The sequence below is a fragment of the Dreissena polymorpha genome, chromosome 16 (genome assembly GCF_020536995.1).
Source record: "Dreissena polymorpha isolate Duluth1 chromosome 16, UMN_Dpol_1.0, whole genome shotgun sequence".
Taxonomy (NCBI): Eukaryota; Metazoa; Mollusca; class Bivalvia; order Myida; family Dreissenidae; genus Dreissena; species Dreissena polymorpha.
In genome coordinates this window covers 17,768,441-17,792,989 of record NC_068370.1, presented here as the reverse complement: position 1 = coordinate 17,792,989, position 24,549 = coordinate 17,768,441, and the positions used below count along the sequence as shown (strand labels likewise).

The following is a 24,549-nucleotide window of genomic DNA, read 5'->3' as shown; positions in this document are numbered from 1 at the left end:
AAATTTCTGCCAACTCTTTTTAAGATGTAAATCTGAGTGGCAGCCTTCTTACATAATCCTTGTATATGAGTATCAAAATTAAGTTTAAAGTCTATGTCAATACCAAGTAGTTTAACAACTTTTTCACAAGTAATATTGGCATCACCTATCTTAAATGAGGGTTTTTTACTTTACTGAAACAATTATACTGTTTTGAACACAATAATGCCCGTATATTTATCATTATACATGGTTATCAAAAAAAGCTTTTGCCCGTAATTTTAATTAAGTAGCACATATCATCATATTACTCATGGGTTTAACAATGTCTACTGTTTTATTACCAGTATAGTGTTTTGTAACCATTTAACCGTGTTACCCCCCATTGTGTCACACCGGTCTTACTGACCTGTGTGAATACGCGCTAAGCATTGTGGGAAACGGACTATTTCCAGCATGGCACCCGTAAATATAATGAACACGGAAGTGAACTATGGTATTTGATTTTTATCCAAAACAGACACCATTTAACCGGCTTAGTTATAATATAGTATTGTATGCATTTTGTGCTTCAAAAGGAGACACTTGTTAAGCCAGTCCATTATTGTAATAATTTCAATATTAACTAAATATTCACTAAACACGTTGCAATGGCTTCAGCATCTACCCCGGTTAAAGTTGTGAGGCATTGTTTCACGTGCAACAGCCAAACAAAAGGACGATTAAGGAATATAAACAATGTAGCTATGAGGAATATAACGTTCAAGTCACATTTTGAAGTTTTGGGGTGTGATTTGGAGGAGGTAAACACGTCTAAATTTGTTATGTGTGAATCGTGCCTGAAAACATTAGATAAAGTGTCTTCAATGAAATCGGTTCTGAAGACAAATTTGAATGATTGTAAATCAGTGCATGAAAGGCAAAAGCGCATGATATTACACTCTATTTCGCCGACTGTCAAAAGATTCGTACAGAACAGACTTACCCCAATAAAGCCAAGAAAAAGTGTAAAGCAACTTTTTAGTGCAAATCATCCAGAGTCAGATAAAGAATGTTATAGGAAAACAAGTACACTTAAATTAGACTTGCCTATTCCACCTGATCATTTATACAGTGCAGCACCAACCACCACCTCCCATGCTGAGCATACATACTCAGTGAAGGAACTTAAGGATAAACCTAATTCCAAGGAAAATGTGTCAGTATATTTCTTACACAAGAAGAAACTCTTAAGTCCATTGCCAATCACTCAGGAGGCAAAAGAAATCCTACAAGAAACTACTGAGAATATGATCAATGGAAAGACAAGTGCAGAAGAAATGCTTGCAGCTATTGTGGAAATTCCTGTGATACTTGAAAGACTCTGGCAAATCATTCTAATGAAATTATCTTTTGAAATGGACCAGCTATGCAGAAAGACAGAGCCCAGTGTGCTGAGGTTAAAAGTGGGGGACATTAAGCCTCAGACATTCTGTCACCAAATTTTGTTTGAAATGCATCAGAGGTGTCCCAGAGCTTTAGACTTCCTGATGACTATGGCCTGTCCTGTCCATCTGGCCATGCCTGAAGACAGCCGCATTATTGCTGGCATGTATGCCATGGCTATGTACGCGAGAAACAATCAGCTTATTGGATTCCAGAAATGCATGGCTGCCTCTTGCATAAGATACAATGCAGGAAATGGGGTAAGGCTTTTTAATTTGTGTAAACATGCATGTATTTTAATTGTTTTTGTTTTCAATGCAAGTGACCAAAAAAGAAGCTATATTTATTATTTTATCAATATGATTGTAAAATATAAATCAGTCAGCAAATAATAGCAGACTGATTGGGTATGTTCATGATTGGTATAAATGGAGAACAACACCAGGTTATGTGCGCCTAGCACCGGCTTAAGCGGAACTCTTATTTTCAAGATATTGAGTATACTCTGTGATCCAAGTTCAGGGCAACTTTTTGGGCTGCCACACAAGCATTTGAACACTGCTAAAAACCTCAATTTTAGCAGCATCGCAGGAAAGAGATCATAGAGCAACTATTGATAAGTTTGGATTCAGATCAGCCTGCTCTTGAAAGCATAGTTTGATCCAAACAGTTGATTGGTTAGACAGTGAAACAAATATTTTAGACGAACAGTCTGTATGAAGCGCAGGCTGATCTGGATCCAAACACTTGCTCTAAGGTCCCTTTTCCTATGGCACACCTCAATTTCTATAGAGTAAAAAGCAAAAATTTGGTTCATTCTTATTGTTTTCTTGTATTATTTTTAAGTATAAAAATGATTCATTTGAGCCATATGTTCAGAATAAATTTGTTTGGTTAAAGCAATCTCTGAAATTAATGTTAATTTTATCTACACAATTATTTACACAATTTATTGCATTTTTAGCTGCTTGGACTTCTGCACACTTTTGGCTTAAGCATCCCCGAAAAGACCAAGTTGGTTATGTTAGATGACCTTGGCAAGATAAATGGAAGAGAAGTCACTACTGCTTTGAACCAAGGAAAGACGCTGAAGATAACAGTGGATAATATTGATGGGAGAATTAAAGCCAATCAGGTTTGTAAAGCAAGTAATTCATTTTGAATATTTTATTATCACTTATGAAAAAAGAAAGGTTTATAATGTCCATTATGCCCAGTGTCCATACCTGCTCAAACCTTCATTATGTTTCAAAGGTATCTGTTTTATACTGGGTTTCAATAGAAATTTTAGAGTTTCATAAATTCAACTTACTGTCTGAAAAAAAAATAATTTAAGACACAGGAGTTATAAATTGATTTATATTTGAAGCGTGCTACCCCGTGTTTTACACTACTGGTGTGCAACCTTTGCTAACAATTTAGTCACTGCAGTGTAACCTACTCTTATAACGGATGTTACATCATTCTTCAACAGAACTGGCACTGCGCAGACCATTGTTTTGTTTTTAAATTGTAATTTTAACAACCATCCCTCCCCCTCCTCCTTGGTCGATAAGTTTTAAGTCAATTTCATTGTGATTTTCCTGTTTCACGTTGTTATTTTTAATGTTCAATGTTTGTCATATATTGTTTAGTTCTTGCATAATATACATGTTGATATTGAATGTCATACAATATTTAGTTCTTGCATAATATGATATGTCAGGACATTGATTTAGTCCAACTTTATGGTACTATGTTTCCTTTTTTTAATGTTTCAATAATGCTTTGGCATTAGACAATTAATAAATGCCGGTTGGTGCTTCTGCACCAGCCCTTTTCAATCCATTTATTGTTGTCAAGTTTCTTTTGTCCCACAAATGAACTAGGAACTTTGGAGAGCAAAAATAAAAATGTGTATGTTTATTAACTAGCATGTATAATGTAAGAATACAAAATATGGTAAGAAACTGCCTGTGTACATGTAAATAAACTGGGTACAACCAATTGCTTTAAGATAATGAACCCCCAAAAAGGTGAAATGATTTCATTAAATAATTTGTTTACAGATTAGGTATGGAAGTGGTAATCGAGATTACCATTACACTCACTGGTCGGTTATCATAGACAGATTTGACCCTAGAGACCTCGAAGGCCTCGGTACCCAACCTAAGGTAGTTCCTGCTAAAGGCCCAGACGCAACAACATTCTTCTTGTCAAAGGAAGAAAAAACCTCATTAAGGTTTGTGTAACATTCTTAAGTAAATATATTTCATGTATATAATTAGGAGGTTTATTTTCCTCTTGAAATCATAATGAATACTTTTACTTTGGCTCACAAAGAAATATCCAATTGGTAAATAAACAGCTATTGCTAGTTATCACTTAAAAATCACCTTGTATGAATAGCAATTTTTGTTGGTTATAAAAATAAATTTTGAAATATGTTGATTTAAATTATTAAATTCTATAAATACTGTCACATATGTGTTTGCTTGCAGTCAGAAATAGAGCACAAGCACCGTTATTTTGTTTTAATTTAACAGAAATTGCTACTCCTGGATGGTGCAGAGGATTCTGGTTGAAGATGTACCAGCACTTTCAGCGTTCTCTTCAGTTGTTCCTACAGTGCTGAACCATCAGTACAGAAAAGTAGTCGACAGACCTACAGAAGTGTATCCAATGTTTGTAAGTATTGATATCTTGTTTATATCATTGCTAATTTTGAGTATGGAGCTTAAATTATATAAAAGTAAGAAATATTATAATATAATTGAGACTCGTCACACGAAAAGCGGCCTTAAAATGATTGCGACCAGTTTGGATCAAGATCCTTTTCAAGCAGAGTCTGGTCAGGATCCAAACTGTTCCCTGAACATCTTAAAAGTACTGACTGATTGTTCAACTGTTTGGATCCTGACCTTTCAAGTGCAGGCTGATCTGGATCCAAAATGGTCGCAATCGAAATACATGATTATTATTTCATTAAAGTCCACACTTTTATTCCCCCGGATCGAATGATCGGGGGTATATTGTTTTTGGCCTGTATGTCTGTCATTGTTTGTGTGTGTCTGTCTCAAAACTTGAAGGTTGGTCATAACTTTTGCAATATTGAAGATAGCAACTTGATATTTGGCATTCACGTGTATCTCATGGAGCTGCACATTTGGAGTGGTGAACGGTCAAGGTCATCCTTCAAGGTCAATGGTCTTTTTTTTACAAAATAGCTGCCGTGCGGCTTCAAAGTGCAGTAGGGGGCATTGTTTTTCTCAAACACAGCTCTTGTTTCTACCTACCGGTAGATTAATTGTGGCAATGAAATCTTGGACATTTTCACAAAACAGTAAAAAATACATCATTAAATGTATTTTTGTCTGGACTATTCAGGTGATTATGAAAGACCCTAAATCCTTGCCAAATTGTGTCCAAATAATGGACACAATGTTGGAGACTTTGAAGTCTTTTTATACATCTGCTGGAAGAGGTATTGCGTTGCAATTTTTAGTTTCAAAAAAGTTTTTCTTTCAGGAGTTATTGTTTACTATTGTTGCTTATTTACCAATTGAAAAAAATGAGCCAAGCCAAGCAGAAATGGGTCTCATCATAAAATGGCTTCATTGAAGAAACCATTTGTCAACATGAAGCTGGCCCTTTTGGTCTTATTTACATGGTAAAAAATTCGATTTAGCTCCAACCTCCCACCACACCCCTAAAATCAAAGTAACAGTCTTACTTTGTTCTGAATGTGTATAGTAGTGTGTTGACTGTTTTATGATTTCAAAAAATAAAGGTAACATAATGTCTAAAGCTATGGAAATGTGTACATTTTTGTAAATACGACAGACTGAATATATATCAGTGAATAAAAATAAATTGTAAATTACTGAATCATGAAAATCTTTCAAATTACTTAAGTACTAATTTGAATTTTCTGCTTGGTGTGGCTCAAATGTTTACTTCGTTTAAATTGTATATTTGAAGTTACTTGACTTGAGTTGGTCGGTAGGATTTTGTTTACAGTGATTTCTTACATGAATTTTCTATCATAAGCATAGTTCAATATATGTATGCTGATGATAATCCGACCTTAATATTATGTCACTGCGTTTTTATAGTTGGTCACATTAAGTACTACAAACATACATATTTTTTTATTATTACCTTAACTATCAAGCAATTGATAGCTTTTATGCAAAATAAAAATATATGTGTGGTTCAGGTAATATGTTCCCAAAAAATAGCCTAGGGTTAGAAGGGACTTATTTATTTCTTTATTTTTGAAATTATTTTGGTGTTGACATTGAGACATGTTTTCATAGTCACTTCGTTGTCAAATGTTGCTCAATTGGACTATTGGAAGTCATTAAAGTGATTTTTTAGCTCGGCTGTTTTCGGAGAAAACCCGAGGTATTGTCATAGCCAGCTCATCTTCCGCAGTCTGCCGTCCGCCATAGGCGTCGTGCTAAAACCTTAACATTAGCTTTAAAATCAAAGTGCTTCCCCCTACAACTTTGAAACTTCATATTTTGATGCACCTTGATGAGTTCTACACGCCACACCCATTTTTTGGCTCACAAGGTCAAAGTCACTTTGACCTCTTAATTAAACTTTAACATAGGCTCTAAAATCAAAGTGCTTCCACCTACAACTTTAAAAATTCATATGTAGATGCACCTTGATGAGTTCTACACGCCACACCCATTTTGGGTCACTAGGTCAAAGGTCAAGGTCACTGTGACCTCTTTAAAAAAAAATCTGACAAGCTTGCGCAGCCGAGCATGTCACCCTTTAAGCAGTGCTCTTGTTTTCAACTATCTGATAGGTTTTTACTTGAATTTCTATTTCATTCTAAAATATTATAGTATGCCTAGTTATGTCATGGTTTTCTTTTTTAAATTCTATAAAAAAAAAATGCTTAAGTACGCAGGAAACATTAGGGTAGGTCAAGTGTTACCTGAATCACCCATATTTCCTTAGCGTTATTGTTAGTGCTTATCCCCTATGCATGTGCCTGTCATTAAAGAGGTTTAGATGTCAAAAGTGTAATGTCAACTTGTATGTGTGATTTTCAAGAGTATGTTAACCCTTTGCATGCTGGGAAATTTGTCGTCTGCTAAAATGTTGTCTGCTGAATTTGTAAAATAAGCATTTTCTTCATTTTTTTCAAAGAATACTATCAGAATAGCAAACAGTTTGGATCCAGATGAGACGCCATGTTCTGTGGCGTCTCATCTGGATCCAAACTGTTTGCAAAGGCCTTCAAATACCGGTTCCCGTACTGAAAGGATTAATATGCGTCTGTTAATTGATGTGTACAACGCGGAAAAGCCCTATATTTTGTATTTTATCAGTTCATTGCTTGTAGATAATGATGTCTTGTTACTATTCAAAACACCATCTACTGTGCTCTTATAAAAAAAATACCATGAAATTGCTACAAGTACGCGTACAACAACACATTTGAAATATCAACCTCCATATTAATTAAAGCTGAAATACTTGCAACACCACTCCAAACAAGCAATTTTAAATTGTATTGTATGTTTTAACAGGAGTGTTTTATACATGTACATGCAAATATTGAATGAATGGCAGCATACATGTACTTTCATGGAATATGACAACAGAATTGCATTTAAGATCTACATTCATTACCATCCAAAATTGAAAACTTCTAAAAATGAAAATCCTTTAAAATATGTTTTCAACTGAAAAGTTTATCAATGTTAATGACTATTCAGGACATAAAACCTTTTAAATCTGGTTTCAGGGGAAGAATTTGAGAATAACACAACCATTCCATTGGGTGGTGACCAACTAACACGTGTTACATTTGACTCAGCACGTCATCTCAGGGCTGGTACTCACACTCGAAATGATCGTCTGGAACAGTTCACACCAGTCATAGAGGAATTGTTTCATGTCCAGCAGGATTTACTGGAGGTAGTTGTTTATTCTTTCTTCATCTCATCACATGCACAACAACAGTCCTTTATGTTTTCACTTTTTGGGCAACCAAAGGTTTTCAACATAACTTCTCGTAAACATCTTGAGTCATTTTTACAGTAATCTATGATATTTTGTTGAATTCCTGGTCTGTTTTTTCGAATGTCAGTATTGTTATAGTACAGAATTGCTTTACTTGGGAGGCCATCTCTTCCAGCCCTTCCAGTTTCCTGGAAGTAACTTTCTATGGAGGTTGGTGGTTTGTAGTGTATGACAACTCTTATATGGGGTGCATTGAGTCCCATACCTAATGCTACTGTAGTAAAAATAAGTCTTATCTTGCAGTTTTCTTTTCCTAATTCACTCACGATGAATTTCTTCATTTTTTCGGTGTAGTTCATGTGGTATTGAGCAAAAAGTCTACTTTCTGGGATATTCTCTCCTAAGTACTGATCTTTCCCCATCTTTTTTTCAGAAAAGGCATATGCATAACTGATTACATTTGTGTCTGTGTAAATAATAGTTAATGGATATTTATCTTTTTCTTCTAGCAGCTGGCTCACCATAGGTTCAAGGATCTTGTCTAAATGGTCATCAGTGTTTGAGGATGGAGGTCGTTCAATCTTTATGTACTTAATATTTGTTCTATCAGGGTTCATACAAACTATTTTTGGACTCTTTAGTTGAAGACTTTTGCAGATTTTTGTCTGGGCATCAGGGGAAGCTGTAGCAGTGAAGACCATTATGGGAATGTCTGTAAACCTTGCCAGAAGATCAGAGCCAATCCTGCCAAAATCTTTCCTGAAGTCATTTCCCCTAAAATGAACAATAATGAATATTTAACATATTTCAGAAAATCTTCAAGACATTCTACAAGACAGAAACTGCCAGAGAGGCTGGCTCCCTAGCCAACTACAGAGCTGTTCTCCACAGAACAAATGTAAATGGTGATGTAAAAGCTAATGGATATGAAGCCCACAAGGATTTCCTCATTACTGTTACGAGGTAGTTTCTCTGTCTTCATGTTATTGTCATTTATCATTAACATATTTATTAGAAGTGTTTTATTTTGTTAATTAAAAATTAATATTTACATTTTTGCTTCACTTGCCTGTGATAAACTATTATGTCAGAATGCAATTTATATTCCTATGAGGTTAGCCAAAATAAAATTTGTGGCGCTCCATGATCTGAAATACTGATCATTGGGCTGTAAAACCCAACAATTATGTTAATAGGTACCTACATTATGATAGGTCTGTGTTTCAGAGCTTTGTTAATGGAACTGACATGTGAATCACTTCGGTTAGAAAAACCTGATGACATACAGGAAATGTTACCGACTGACCTTCAAGAAATGACAGCATCTAACAAAAGAAGATGGTTTGAAAAAAAAGTCAGCCCAGTTGTTGATAAGATAGTGGGTACATCCTCAGCACCACCGGCACCGGACATGAATGTCATGATACAGCACAAGGGTACTTTGTATCATGTCGCCATTTCTGCAGAGAATGCGGGAAAAACCATCCAGCTCAAGCTGAACGGTAAGGATTTGTATAACTAAGACTTTGTTGTTCTATTTTTAGCTTAGCTGTTTTCGGAGAAATATCCTCTGTCGTTTGCTTCCCGCAAAAAAGTTAACATTGGCTCTGAAATGAAACCGCTTCCACCGCAAACTTTGAAACTTCATGTGTAGTTGCACATTGATGGATTCTACTTGCTACACACTTTTTGGGGGTCACTAGGTCAAAAGTAAAGTCCACTGTGACTTCTAACAGAAAACTTTACTTAAATGAATGCACTTTGTTTACAGCCTTCAAATTACTTTTGGGACACTAGATGACCTTTTTTAACTTGTCCTCCCCTAAAATAAACATATATAGAAATTAATTTCTTTTAACAGGGTGGATTTTTTGTCCCCTACAGGTTTCACCGGAGGGGACTTATGTTTTGCGCTCTGTCAGTCTGTCTGTCAGTCTGTCCGTCACACTTTTATGGATCCTGCGTTAATTTTAAAAGTTCTTCATATTTTTTCATGAAACTTCAAACATGGATAAAAAGCAATATGGGCATTATGCACGTCATGCACTCTATGGCAACAAATAGACAAGAAATACTGCTGTAAATGGTGGTTTTCTGGATCCTGCGATAACTTAAAATGTTCTTAATATTTTTTCATGAAACTTGCAACATGGATAGATGTCAATATGGACATTATGCTCGTTATTACATTTCGTTTCAACGTCATAAATTGTGGTTGTTATTTTTTACCACATTTTTTTTAATGAAAATGGTTGAATTTCTGACAATGGTGGAGCCGGTAGGGGACCATATTGCTTGACAATAGCCTTGTTCTATATGTTTTTACATATTGTTTTTCTTTCCAATGATTGTTGCAGTCTCCTAAATTTACATTTCCTTGATACAGATCAGAACAAAACTCAAGTCATTTCCATTTAAACAGCAATAGTAATGTCTTTTTCAGGTGACATCATCCAGATCAATGTCCCTGCACAGAAAGAAAATGTTCAAGAAGAAATGGAAGATGATGTCCAAAAGTACAGCACTAGCATTGTTCGGGTTGCTATTGATTTCATGGTGTTCTGTGAAGTGATAAAGGCAGGAGATATAAACATGATAAGTATCTTAATGAAGCGATTCATTCCACTCTTCATTGGATTATCCTCCTACAAATCCAAATATGCAATAGAGTGTGTAGATTTCATCACTAAAACAGAATGTCTTTTGTCGGAATATGATAGCGTGCGAGTTAAACTTGGCCTGCTTGTTAATCGTAAAGGCAAACCAGGAAAAAATAAACCAGCCGATATGCAACAAGAAAACAACATAAAGCTAGTTAAGCATGTGATTAGAGGACTTGGTGCTGGAAAAACAGACAAAGCAATGATGAGAGTTTCAAAGGCTGCACCAGTTGTCAGTGAGCTTGTGGCTGGTTTTGAAAGCAGCGGGGCTAAAAGAAAGAAAAGGAAATCAAAATCATTGAATGAAGACCTGTTTGTCCTAAGCACCAAACTTAGAGAACTAAGACCCTTCAAAGGAAACAGGAGTAGACAGATGGAATCCTTTAATAAACTATCAGCAAACATCATTGGAGAAGTGGAAAAGGAAAAGCTTCAGGAATTTGTAATTAGACACAGTATTAGAGCTATGAACAAACTTGATCATGTTGATTAATATGGTGACTATTAGCATGGCTGTTTTTGGAGAAAACCCAATGTATTGTCATAGCCACCGTGTCCGCCGTCCTTGTAAAGGTTTTTAACATTGGCTCTAAAATCAAAGTCCTTCCACCTACAACTTTGAAATTGTATATGTAGATGCACCTTGATTAATTCTACACGACACATCCATTTTTGGGTCACTTGATCAAAGGTCAAGGTCATGTGACCTTTAAAAAATATAATCCGGCAAGCTTTTGCAGCTGAGCGTGGCACCCTTATGCGGTGCTCTTGTTAATAGAATTAGGGTGTAATGTAAGATTTTTCCTCCAATATTTTGTAGGAGGAAGGGATTTTCAGACGAATTACATTATCAAATAAATGATTGGCTAGTAATAGTACATGCATGATGTTTGTCAAATGATGCTGCTTATCTCCTCTAAATCACAGTCTCCATAGCAACATTATTATTAATGTTAACATTCTCTGAAGTCCTTGTGCTTGGGTGTTTCATGATACTTAAATGCTCGTAATTTAATCACTTCAAATGATTTATATGTCATATCAAGATAAATGTTATGACACCACTTTAATGATTGATTCATTTCATGAATGCTTATGTTTCTTGTAGTATAATATTGTTGTATTATCATTTTTGGCAAACATTCTGCAAGGTACATACATTTCATAAATGTTCACTTTTACAACTATCTACATGCATGCATAATCTTTTTACAATTTTTGTTATAGTTTGTTGTCCATGTGTATTATAGCGCATTATAAAAACAACATTTGTGGACATAATAAAGTATTCTACAGACAGCCTAGAGCAAAGAAAATGCTGATATCTTTATTTGCAAATACAGTTCTTTAGGTCTGTCATTCCATGAAGTCTTTCTATGTTTACAGTTTTACAAATATGAAATACTGTAAATCCGGGAGATATGGCATTAATATAATATCTTCTTTGTGTGAATAAAATTAGCTTAACCCTTTCAGTGCGGGAACCAAATTTTGAAGGCCTTTGCAAACAGTTTGGATCCAGATGAGACGCCACAGAACGTGGCGTCTCATCAGGATCCAAAATTGTTTGCTATTCTGATAATATTCTTTGAAAAAATTCAAAGAAAATGCTAATTTTAGAAATTCAGCAGACGACAATTAAGCAGACGACAAATTTCCCAGCATGCAAAGGGTTAAATATGAAGACCGTCATTGCATTCCATTTTAGAGATCTCGAGTTGTTTTTCTCAAGTAAAAGATTCAAATATTTCAGATTCCAATACAGCATCTTGAACATACATGATGTATATCATTTTTGATTTAATATAAATGTCTTAAAATATTGAATAAAAATGTATGTAACTTAAGTATGCATGAGTTAACAGTGATTGAATTTCTTGGAATTATTAAAATGTTTTATCCATTGTAATGGTTGTGTTTTTTGTATTTGCATTAAATTCTGGTCATACAACACAATTTTGCAGTTGCTAATGATGATGATGATGATGATGTATATGGTAATGCTGCTGCTGCGGATTATGATGATGATTATATGATGGAAATTGGGTATAAGAAAATTTGCGAGGTTCAAACACAAAACCTGCATGATCATAAAAACTCATTTTATGAAAAAAGATAGATTATGGAATATAATCTATCTATGTATGTTACCAAGCGCCCTTAAGAGCATTATAGGCATTATTGAGTCCGTTCCCTACACCACCGTGACCTCATTAAAATAAGCATACAATTGGGAAAATTACCATTCAAGGATCATGTGGGCTTCATCAACAGCAATGCATGAAACAGTTCTATCTCTCTCAAATGCACTCAATATTGCTGTTCCATTTGTTGTGCTCAGAAATGCTTCTGGATGGGAATACACCAATGAGTACTTTCCTTTAATTATATCTTCTAAAGGTACATAGACAACACTTTCGCCCTTAGCAGTATCTTCCTCGTCAGAACTGTCTTCGACACTTGCTGCGGTCTGGCCACTTTGACAGTTATAGTCTAGCCAACACGCACTTATTCCCTGTTTGCTCAATGCATTGATCTGGTCCATCATGATACTGTTTAAGGGTGTCAAAATTAAACAAACCGAACAAGTCAACTTGAACTTTTCTTTCAATGCAAATGGAGCCACTTGAAAGATCAGACTTTTCCCATACCCAGTCGGCAATATAGCCATGATATCGTGTCTATTCAAAACATGCATCAGACACTCCTTCTGACACTCTTTAAGCGGTTTTGAAAACCCTATTTCATTACAAACTTTAGTCAATAACGGATCCATGTTGTTCAAAAACCGAAAGTGAAAGTACAGTTTAAAAAAAAATGAATAAAGAGCAAAATTGTTGAAAATATTAATTGATACTAACGTAAGACCATAATACTGAACAAAATATCAATTTAATTCTAATTCAAAACAATCGTGTTTACTTCTAAAACAAATTCGTCATTCATCCGCGGACTTTTTTGTGTCGTAGTCATAAATGCCTCCAAATGGAGGTGCGTGATGCGTCTAAGGATAGAGGTGACAATAACGTAGTGACGTCACCATCTATGTATAGAATGTGTTACCCCCCTTTGTAATTTAACATGGGGATAAATAATATTATTTTACTTATGTTTTTTTCTTCATAAAACACAAATAATACATTATGAATATCTAGCACAAAATTTCAAATGTCGAATGATTAATAGTTTGGCGTGTGTATTCAGAACAGACAATTTAAACATAGACAACTTCTCCCCGCAAAGATGACAACTTCCCGTTAAACTTGAAAAACTTTTAAACTTCCTTACATATAAAGATAACACTGACACGCGTCACTCACCATGGCGACAATTATCAGCTCTCAGTAATCAGTGTTTCTGGATAATTTCTCATTCCCTGTGTTCTCAGTGTGGGTAGATTGCGAGAATGAAGCCCAAGAGTAACGGTAGTAGCCCCGGGGGTCAGGACGGCTTCAGTCTGCTCGACTCCACTGACAGTGAGGTGGAGTGGCTGAACTTGCCGCCCATGAAGGGAAAGAAACCGAAGAGGTAACGGCAGTCTGATGTGACATGTTTCTTGGATGTTTCATTTAATGATTTTATCCCTCGATTGTATTTTATACTGATTCTGTGATTAAGTTTTTTTTACAAACTGCCATAAATAAGTCCTGGGACTCCATGACTTGCATTCGTACAAGTTCAAAAATTGAAAGAAGAGTCCAAACATATTTTTTTTTAAACGTTAAAGTAACCTGTTACAGAAATTTGTAAAACTGGCTTTTTATGTCCCCCATCACTATAGTGGAGGGCATATTGTTTTTGCCCTGTCTGTTGGTTAGTCTTATATATAAGACATGCCAAGAATTTAGAGATACTTTTTATATGGGCTAAATTCTTTGGAACGTCTTATCGGGGAAAAGTCAAAAATGTGTTGGAAACCAGAAAGTTAAAATTTTCATCGATTTGCATAAAATTGCAAAATAACATTACCAACTCATTCAGTTTTAGTTCAGAAGTCCATTTTTACCTCAAATATAGTCGAATTGAAGTTGGAGAGGCATAAATTCTTCAGCAAACCAATCACTGACCTGTATCCATGTCATGAAACTGATTTGAATATGAACCAATCAGAAGAAGGCATTACGGTGTAACGTGTACGCGTAATTTTATTTAACATGAGCTTTTAACACCGACTTTTACCTAACTAGATCTAGTATGCTAATCTTTGTCGATTTAATTAGCATATGTTCAAAACAGATATGGTGCAGTTTCTATTCACTGTTCTAAGTTTCAGCAAGTTTTTATGCATGTCTTTTTCGCACCTCTGTCTGTGTTGTTTTATTTACTTACATCCTACGTTACATAGGAGGACGGTATACTGTACGATCTGTATCAAAATTATTTGTGTACAGTATAAAAATAAAAGATGTAATTTATTTCAGAACTTTTTAATTGTTAATTTAGAAAAAAAAACAATGCTAAATTAATTTAGAAAAGTATAACATCGGTTTACTATGTAACGCTCTGCACCACAACAGATGAACGCAAACTGTATTTTAGGCTGTTTATTCTCCCACTTTAAACCAGATGCTTTACATTGAGGTCGTGTTATCGATTTATATCTACACAGCGAGCAAATCAAGAGATATTGAAAAATTGAATAGTGGTTGGATTTAAATTGATCAGGCGTGCAAAATTCAAAGTGTCATTACATAATTTCTACGGAACATTATCGAGAAATGAATTATCTACACAGGTATGTAAATATTATTGCAATCCGCTGATATTAAGTGTCTTATATCGGGGCTTGAATGTTGTGCACAAAATCCTTGCGCAACAATATAGACAAAGAACGAACAATTCCCACCATTAATTTGGTCTTTCCCCCTTTGTACGCTCCAAATATTACCCATATAAAAAGTAGCTTAATATTTGAGAGCGTCAAAAATATGGACTAGTTGGTTGGTTTGTGTGTTTTTTTGATCCAACTTTAACATTTTGCCATAACTTCTGCTATATTGAAGATAGCAACTATATATTTGGCATGCATGTGTATCTCATGGAGCTGCATATTTTAAGTGGTGAAAGGTCAAGGTCATCCTTCAAGGTCAAAGGTCATATATATAGCTTCAAAGCGGCGCAGTAGGGGACATAGTGTTTCTGACAAACACATCTTGTTTACACTTGAAGCTGTTAAAAACCCGCATACTGATTATTATTGAGATATTCTTCAATCTTCAAAACTAAATTTTGTTCACTCAATGCATCCTTGCATAGACCTAGAATAAATTCTAGGTCTTTGATCATTGGGACTCACATAATTTGAAACTTTGCATCCTCACTGATTTTTGTTAGTCCAAACTTCAATACTCAGGACTCGCAGGTACCAAAATTACTGGACATTTGACAACTTTTTAATAGTAAACATTGATAAAATAAAAAATCCTGAGCTTCAACAGGGATTATCCAGGTTATCCAGGTAACCAGACACTCTTTATCACGTCGTTGAAGAGCTTAAGCCCTACAGCAAGGCTGTTGGAAGTGACCTTTTTTCAATAATCTCGAACCCCTACTAATGTTTCAATGCACAGACATACCTGCTTAAGCCTGTCTTGCATCCCTTCGGTCCTTCCTGAAACCATTACACAAGCTCAAACCCATTTACTGAATTACAGTTTCTGTTTGCCTTGTCACTATTAAAGTGAACTATCATGAGCTCCAATGGGGCTCTGAACCAGGTCTCCTGAGTGGTGACCAGACACCTTGTTAAAAAGCAAGGTGACCTTATTTAACTATATTGAGATTCCTTTTATATGACCAATATAAGCCAAGGAGAATAAAGCTATATCAGTTTTCCTTCTGGACTGTTCTTTTTAAGTAGTCCCTGAAAAAAGTAAAGCACAACCAACATTTTGACAGTGGGCCATTTGGGAATAATGGAGTACATGAATAACAAAAAACATGGGTGCAGTGCCAATTTGATCTGGGATGATTGTTCTCCCTCATGACAAATTTTAAAAATCATATTAACAGGGCTTTTTTTCCTTCTTTGGGACCCGCCGAAAAACGGCCCTTTCCACTCGGATTTTTTTTCCCTCAGCAGGTAAATTTTCCCCCTAGACTTCTTTTTTTTTTTTAACTTTAAATACATAAGTTAACCAGATCCAGTGTAGAAAATATAACATATTGCATAATTAAATCATGTGTTGCCTTGAATTTTTTTTAAAAACAGCAAAATATGTTAAATTTATTATTTAAGACTTTCCTTATTTTCCCCAAAATCTGGCGTTTCGCGTGATTTTTTTCCCCCAAATCCGGCATTTCAGGCAATTTTTTTCCCCTCAAAAAAGGCCAGGCCCTTTCCCCAAAATCAGATAACAAGAGGCCCATGAGGGCCTGAATCGCTCTACTGGCTGGAATCAATAGGGCTCAAGCCCTTGACAGTATGAGCAATCTGAGTAAGTTTTAAACAAAAAGACCCAAAATGGGAAATTCATCGCATAAACAAAAAGAGACGTAAAATTTAAACTTCAAATGGCTCCTTTTCAAAAATAAGTTGGACAAATTTTCTTCACGCTCAATGGGGTTCTGGCCCTTGATGATATAAAACATCCGTTGAAGTTTCAAAAGGATAGAACTTTATACGTAAACAAACAAGAAATGTGTTTGTCGGAAACACTATGTCCCCTTCTGCGCCGCTTTGTTGTTGTTTTTTACCTTTGACCTTGAAGGATGACCTTGACCTTGATCTTTCACCAGTCAAAATGTGCAGCTCCATGAGATACATATGCATGCCAAATATGAAGTTGCTATCTTCAATATTGCAAAAGTTATGGCAAAATGTTAAAGATTTTCATTTTTTTCTCAAATTCAAGGGGAGATAATTCTGGACCTATAACTCCAATATTGCTCATTTTCAATAGGGTTTGACTCATCTTTTAGATAAAGACACTGTGCACGTCGGGAATGATTGGATGAAAACTGTGGACTTTATTGCGTAAACAAGCCTTATTTCACAATTTTCTCAAATTCAAGGGAGATAATTCTGGACTTTTTACTCTGATGTAACCCATTTTCAATAGGGTTCGAGTCCTCATTAATATCAACACACTGAACAAGTTTGAAAAGAATCAGATGAAAAATGTGGACTTTATCGGATAAACAAGAGAAAGTCTAACGCACATACAGACAGACACCATGCCATCCCATAAGCTCTTCTGGCCTATGGCCAGTAGAGCTAAAAAACCCACAGGGCTGATATTAAAGCAACATGCAGGCATTTTTATCAAGCCATTAAAAAGAAGCTTTTAAAACTGGAAAATAGTCACTGCTACGCTACATTGTATCATGTGCACTTTTATACAACAACCAATGTCATTGGCAGATAACATCACACATCATGTCAATCAAAACTACATGGCATATCTCAAAAAGCTGCTTTTGTTGGAAGTTGAGTATGTGATGAAAGTGGTGCTATAATGCTTTTTTGTTTACGTAAGAAAAATGCGCATTACCGTAGATATATATGTATCATTTTAATTGTTTTACAGACAAACATGGTCTCACAAAATGTTATTTGTAGCTTTCATGTTATGAAAACATCAATTACCGGTAATGTTTTTAACTTGGTTTGTAGCATTTTAATAAAATATAACATTCTCCAATGGGAAAGATGATTTTTGAGACTTGTTAATTGATACATTGGTAATGTTTTATTATAACTCAGTGAACTGAATTATTTCCGCTAATCACGATACATATGTAGGTGCAATTGATTTTGATCAAGAAATGTATAGGGTGCTGCTTTACCCTTAGAGACACACCTTGACGCATTTGACGTCTCTTAAAAATCACATTAAATTAAAGACCTTTCTTACTAGATTCAAGTTTTATAAATGCTTCCTTTCCAACCCTAAGGTACTCATGAGAAGCAAACAGCATAAACCTGAACAGTCTCATAGGCTGTTCTGGTTTTATGCTGTTTGCACATACCGGTAACCATATTAACTTTGCTTCTGTCTTCTGAGTGGGAAAGGGTTAAAAGGGACACTTTAGAAAGCTGGAACAGTCTGTAGATATTAAAGGATTTTTTTTAGTTATTATTGCTTGTAGTTGTATGTGTTGGGGGCTTCATCTTTTGCTTTTCCAAGGCATTACTCTATTAAGTGTTATGGAATTAATAAACACAACTTCATAGGGGTATTGCATTTCAGAAGAACGATAAGGGTTTTCTTGACTTAATACATTTGAGTTATTGGCCTTTATTTTAATACTTTTTTCCACATTGAAACTCTTAAGAAAGGTATCAACATGAAGTAAGAGGTAGATAGATTAGATAGATAGATATTGATGGAAGTGCAGTTAACAAGAAGCATAACATTTTGTTGAAATAACGATACCATATTATGTTTTTCCAGCGCACAACTTAAAAAGACTTAAAACAGTATCTTCATACATTAAGGGCTATTGAATTGAGATTTTCATCACCAGAAAAAAGACATGAAAGAAACTCAACCATGTCCACTTTGTCATTCAAACATTCATTTGTTCATTAAACATTTTTTTAAACAAAGAAGTTATTAGATTTAGAATTATTGTATTATGCTTAACAAAATACAAAACAACAAGAAAACATTAGACTTATTACACCAGGAAAAAAAGTAAGCGTCCCAGGTCACCTGACCAAGACTCCTGTGATGCCTGGTCGGTGATTAAAGGACTTCTGGTTTTCATGATGATTGCTGGCCTGGTGGTCCTTAGTTTAGCATCAGTGTGGCTCACCAAGCAAATCAGTGACATGACTGAGAAAATGAAACATAGTAAGTAGCATGTTTTCTGAAATGTTGTATTCTCTTGACAATAATAACACGGAAAGAGTGTTGACTTTGCTCTGGTACAATGTAGTCATTAACATACAATGAAGACTTTCGTAAAAATAATAATCTGGCTTTTACCTTGATTCTGTGTACAATTAACAGTGTATTTGATGAGATAGTATTAATTATTTTAACTAAATATTTTGGAACAACAACCTTTAGCTGTTTTGTTAATATACATGTTCTAGTGAGAGTATGGAAAAATTGCTTTTGTTCTATACAAAATAGTTGTGATTTTTACAAGAATTCAGGTGTTACATTGAAAGTGACAGTAAACTAATGGTAACCTTTCACTCTCTGATCACTCACTTAAGACAGCATTATCTTCTGAGCCAATATTATAAGGGTACATGCTACAAAAAGGCATGCATTAATATATAATCATATAAGACAATTATTTCACAACAGCCAACCAAGGTCTATACCCTGATGATGTTAGCAACTTGTACCAGTATACATGTATCATATTGCAATCAGTATTTCAGTTTTTTAGGCGGAGTTTCTTAGGTTTTGTGCTAGCTATAATGATCTCTGACGGCACTTGTAATTGTTGTTTACTTATAGATCTTTGTTATAAGACATTGCAGCTGATTTTAATCGTTTCCGTAAATCCAATGTCTTTGTTATTTATAATTCAAAGTAGGACACTGCTCTTATACATTAAAATACATTTTCGACCTTTGGTTTATTTTATTTTTAATGGGCAGTTATACATATGAGATAAAGCCTAACATAATTGTGGATAATATGGCTGCATATAGCTATAATTTAATTAACTGTAAACCTTTGTATCAATCTAGCACTATTAATGTTGTGTACGCATATATTTAAAGGGGCCTTTTCACAGATTTTGGCATTTTTTAAATTATTCATTAAATGCTTTATATCGATAAATGTAAACATTGGATCGTAAAAGCTCCAGTAAAAAATCAAGAATAAAATTAAAAAAAGGAAAAGAATATTGCCCGGACCAGGTTTCGAACCAGTGACCCCTGGAGTCCTGCCAGAGTCCTGAAGTAAAAACGCTTTAGCCTACTGAGCTATTCCGCCGAGTACATATACATGAAGTATTTTATACCTTATATAAGCAATCTTCGTAGTTTCACAAAATTTAACGACAAAAACAGAACTCTCCAAATTATTCAATCGTTTCGCGTTGCAACGCTTTATAATTTTTAGGTTTTAAAATCGTCAAAAGATGCATATAATGGCTATATTAGACCATGGTAAATGTTCAGTATTACTGTTTCCTCACAAATATCATAACTAAAACGAAAATTTGCGAATCTGAAACAACTTTTTTCAATTTCGTCAATTTACCAAAGCGTGAAAAGATCCCTTTAAAACAGTAGGAAGCTGGTCCTTATAATAAATAACTTGAATACATACATTATAATTTTCATGCACATGTCCTGGTCTAAAAATAACTTACATTATATATGTAGTTATATAAATAAATGTTATTCATAATGATATGTGTATGTCATAATGCATTTTATGATGTAATGATGATGATGACGATGACGATGACGATGATGATGATGATGATGATGATGATGATGATATGATGATGATGATGATTATGGAACGTAGGGATAGATGCCCTGAACGTCGTTGTGATGATCACAATTATATAATTCGGCCAGTGTTAATCCCAAGGTGACATATTTAGTCGTCAATGTGTTGAAATTGTAATATCCGTTAAAATGTTTTGACATCGAAAGAGAAAATTTATGCTGAAATTCAATAGTTTGCGCTAGCTTAAGGCCCTTTTTAAACGTCAAACTGGAGCCGAACGGGAAAGTAAATGTTGACTTCAAGCCGTCTAAAAGGATGAAGAAACGGCGTGAATTAAACGCATTGGTAGGCAGCGGTAAAATTCGTCGAAAATCAACAAGCAACTCTGGCCACGAACTCCTGCGGTACAACGGTTCTGGCTCTTCTTCTGATGAATTTGAGATTCCATCAAAAAGATTGTACGTCTTAAACGTCGGTTTGCTGTCTAAATTAACTTGTGTTATTTTTAAGAAATCATGTGTTACTAAAGCCTTTTTAATTACTGTGCATAAATGCAGGTTGTTTTCACTGTCAGTGTCAGCAGGGCTCACAAAAGACACTGGCTGAGATTAAGGAATTCTCTGGATCCAAATTATTGGTTTCTACTATTTCATTATCATGAATGTAATAATGGAAATGACTTTGATAAAGGAAATGTTAATTGTAATTTGAAATGAAATTCTAAAATATTTAAACTAAAATTGCCCTAAAATTTTGTCATATACTCAACCTCCGCGAAGAGATTTGTCAGACTGGTTCCAAGAATATAAATCAAATATATATCAAATCCCTGCCATTATAACCATCCAAGTGATGATAGCTGATCCACATTGTACAATCATTTTCCCTTTGTTATTTTTACTTTTTGTTTAATTTTGGTGTGTTTTTATGAACCTAAACTTCTACACTATTTTCCAAATATAAAAGAAAATTATACTTCTTTTCATAATTTTATACCGTTACAACAAGACAAAAGATGCTGACAAATAGCTGCTTTAGTTGTGTATTTCAGAAGTCCAAAAACCAGCATGGAAGAATTGCTGAAGTGGTTTTGGAAATTGCTAGCTTACATGATAATGATTAGTGCTGCAACAATATGCCAACAACTGTATTGCAATATATTGTAAGTTCAAAAACCCGTATTGCAATATATTGCAATATATTGCTAAATTGTACCAAAATTATAACTCGCCAGCTAATCACTAAAACCAATTTAATTACATGAACATAACCTTTGTATTGTATGTTTAAGTTCTAGTTATATCCTATTCAGTGCTTTTTGTCAGGCGCCCCGGGGCGCTCGTTTCACCTCGTTTTTTCTGACATTTATTCGACACATAATGCGCTTTAACAAATTTTCGTTGAATTAATTACGCACACTTGTAAATGTTTCGTCCGATAATTAGAAGACTGATGATGGCAAACGGCCGTAATCCTCGTGGACAACGTGAATTTCATACATAATTCCGTCAAAACATTTATTAGCTTGTAAAGTGTTTAAACAAATTATTGTTGAATTCATAACGCAACTGTTAATTTTTGAAATCTCAAATGGGAATATTCCCATAAATGGGAATAAACATTTGTAATCCGAAACCCATTCCCGTAAGTTGATGTAATCGTGTTTTTAATCCGAAACACACTTCCGAATGTAAATGTTACCACAACGTTAAAATATTCTTGCTTCAAATTAGCAGTGCACATTTATTTTGTGTCGAATCTTTTTCTCAATTAAAAAGAGCACGAAATTATGCAGCATGCACAATGTCACGTCATTTGCATAGAAGCACGCGTGTATCGTTTTAAGAAACACGTCAGGGGATCGACGCATGTTCAGAGGCAATATTTCATCAAATCTATAAATAGTCACTTAAAATTTATTTGATACTATAGAAAAATGGCAAGGTTTGTGTTAAAGAAATAATTGAAAGCTTTTATCGTAAATATTTACCAGAAAGTGATTTATTAAAACGGAATAAACAGGATTATCGGTAATAAATAGAAACTTGAATAGTAGTAAGTATACAGTAATAGAGGCGGGTTGAAACGGATGTATTGGGGAATCGTTCGAGTCGGGATTTTATTATCTGTGCGGGAAAGTTTTAAAACAATTAAACAATAAAAAAAATTTATTTATTTTTTAATGACTGGGGGATTTTCTTGAAGAGTTATAGCGCACCAAATGACGTCTTTTGACACTGTTTTTCTTTGAGTTATAACGCACCACAGAACGTCAATTAACACGTTAAATTTAAAAAAATAAACGTCTGGAGGCGACACCCCTCCCGAACCACCCCTATCAGCCCCGGGGCGCCTGACAAAAATCCTGTGGAAAGCACTGGCTTCATCTTAAATGTAACTCCGTTTTGTTTTGTTTAACTTGATATCATTATTTCGGATGGATTTTCTCTGCGAAATATGGATGAATTTTTGTAGAATTTGCGGCGTACCGGTATGATGAAAATCGTATACTGATACAATATGCGGATTTCGTATGGCGTTATATACCTATATACCGGTATATAGTTGCAGCACTAATAATGATAGTGTGTTGTATCGATTAGCACCCTGTCCATGGCTACCTGTAATCATATAAATGGGTAACAATTACCATGTCGTTATGATACTTGAAGATGAAGTTAGGGTTATTGGCATTTTAGGGCCAATTGACATTTTCTCTATATTTACCCAAATGACTCAAATGTTTAACAACAGTGTGAGCCTTGCTGTCTGACTAGTATAATACCAGTATAACATGAGGTCAAACAGAGTCTTTGTCCATAAATTTACCACATCCATTATTGCTTTAGTTATTTCAAAATTTAAACGGATTGAACTGTACTTTACTTTGATCCAAGCATGCTAACCTCATATGGTTTATTGGTACATGTATTTGTCATACATCTGAGGGAATTTTCAGAGACTTGATGTAATTCGTTGTATTAATGGTTTTATAACAATAAGTTTACTAAAAACTATTTTTTCATTACTGAGACTGCAAGTGTTGTTAATATTTTGGGTGCTTTTATTATCAAAAATAGCATCCACTCCAGTGTAAAGCAACACAATAAAAACAACATCATTTTTCGTGTGTTAAAGACAAGGTCTTTTACATGCATTATGTTATTTGTGTTTGATCAAGTGTTAATATGTTGACAAGATAATGTTGCATAGATCTAAATGTTCTTGGGACACATAGTCATCATAATATTATGAATATTATAAAGTGTCACTTTCTTGATATTACATCAACAAATTGTTACCGGTATAAACTTACTAAGTACTTATTTTACTAAACAATTTACAGCATACATGTATACTTTCTTAGTACCTACCTTACTAAACTCTTAATATGTTTTTAATGCATGCATACTCTGACAACTTTAATTGTTTATGAAGTGTATCAACAAAAATATAAGTTAAGAGAATTACACAAGTCAAAGCATTCCATTTTTTAGTCATTCAATTGTTAACAATCTGTAGTGGTTTATTTTATGTCAACTCTACAGAATATTTTGGATTTTGGAGCAATCCTCTGTCAAAAGGTGGTCTGGATTTTGTTTTCTAGAAGGGGGACAGGCCTTTGTTCAACTTGTACATCCATCCTCGCTTTCTTACTGCTTGTGGCGTGTTTGCTAGTAACGGCTGGACTCGCATGGATGCATGTTGAAATGCGACGAGATTTGCAATCTTTGAGAATGACATTACAGACAGGTAATTTAACAGTACTCATATCACTCAAGTGTCGTTATTTACAGTACTCACTGTTGTCAGTTTAAAGCTTTTTCAATGCATGCATTAACATAAAACTTTATTATTTCAGCAATCCCTGTCATTACTTGCTTGATATAAAATATATCATCGTATGTGTGTGTTGTTTTTGTTTCATTTTAACATTACAGTGTATATAAATACAAAATAAACTTAATTGTGAGTTGCCAACAGTATTTTAGTGATTTTAACATTTCATTACTTTCTGTAAGAAAAATGTCAGTAAAATTGCCTATTTTTATGCCCCCCTTCGAAGAAGAGGGGGTATATTGCTTTGCTCATGTCGGTCTGTCGGTCGGTCTGTCCGTCCACCAGGTGGTTGTCAGACGATAACT

The 24,549-nt window shown here is 34.7% G+C and overlaps 3 protein-coding genes across 7 annotated transcripts in view; 2 read left to right on the top strand and 1 right to left on the bottom strand.

Annotated features, from left to right (window-relative positions):
* Positions 1–378: 378 nt before the first annotated feature.
* On the top strand, positions 379–11,935 carry LOC127862341 (uncharacterized). 3 transcript variants are annotated; one of them, XM_052401425.1, is made up of 9 exons: positions 382–1,664; positions 2,369–2,539; positions 3,453–3,625; positions 3,930–4,071; positions 4,771–4,867; positions 7,154–7,326; positions 8,183–8,334; positions 8,599–8,873; positions 9,815–11,935. In XM_052401425.1, exons 1-9 carry the CDS (start codon positions 630–632, stop codon positions 10,522–10,524), a joined length of 2,928 nt encoding a protein of 975 aa, XP_052257385.1. In that variant the 5' UTR covers positions 382–629; the 3' UTR covers positions 10,525–11,935. The 3 variants fall into 3 exon arrangements, with proteins under 3 accessions (XP_052257387.1, XP_052257385.1, XP_052257386.1); XM_052401426.1 differs by lacking the exons at positions 4,771–4,867; positions 7,154–7,326 and having other exon boundaries at positions 383–1,664; XM_052401427.1 differs by lacking the exons at positions 3,453–3,625; positions 3,930–4,071; positions 4,771–4,867; positions 7,154–7,326 and having other exon boundaries at positions 379–1,664.
* On the bottom strand, positions 6,903–12,838 carry LOC127862342 (ATP-dependent DNA helicase RecQ-like). Its single transcript, XM_052401428.1, has 2 exons — positions 12,275–12,838; positions 6,903–8,145 (listed from the first exon to the last, which is right to left on the bottom strand). The coding sequence occupies exons 1-2, from the start codon at positions 12,805–12,807 to the stop codon at positions 7,335–7,337; spliced, it is 1,344 nt and encodes a 447-aa protein (XP_052257388.1). The 5' UTR covers positions 12,808–12,838; the 3' UTR covers positions 6,903–7,334.
* Positions 12,839–13,119: 281 nt separating this feature from the next.
* Positions 13,120–24,549, top strand: part of LOC127862291 (EF-hand calcium-binding domain-containing protein 14-like) — a 42,319-nt gene continuing 30,889 nt past the window's right edge. The window contains exons 1-2 of one of the 3 annotated variants that reach the window (XM_052401360.1): positions 13,120–13,559; positions 18,663–18,829. In XM_052401360.1, coding sequence (XP_052257320.1) covers positions 13,438–13,559; positions 18,663–18,829 — 289 coding nt within the window. In that variant the 5' untranslated portion in view covers positions 13,120–13,437. Of the gene's footprint in view, positions 13,560–18,662; positions 18,830–20,553; positions 20,863–24,011; positions 24,158–24,549 lie in introns of those variants that run through there. The other 2 variants (XM_052401362.1, XM_052401363.1) reach the window with 2 other exon arrangements.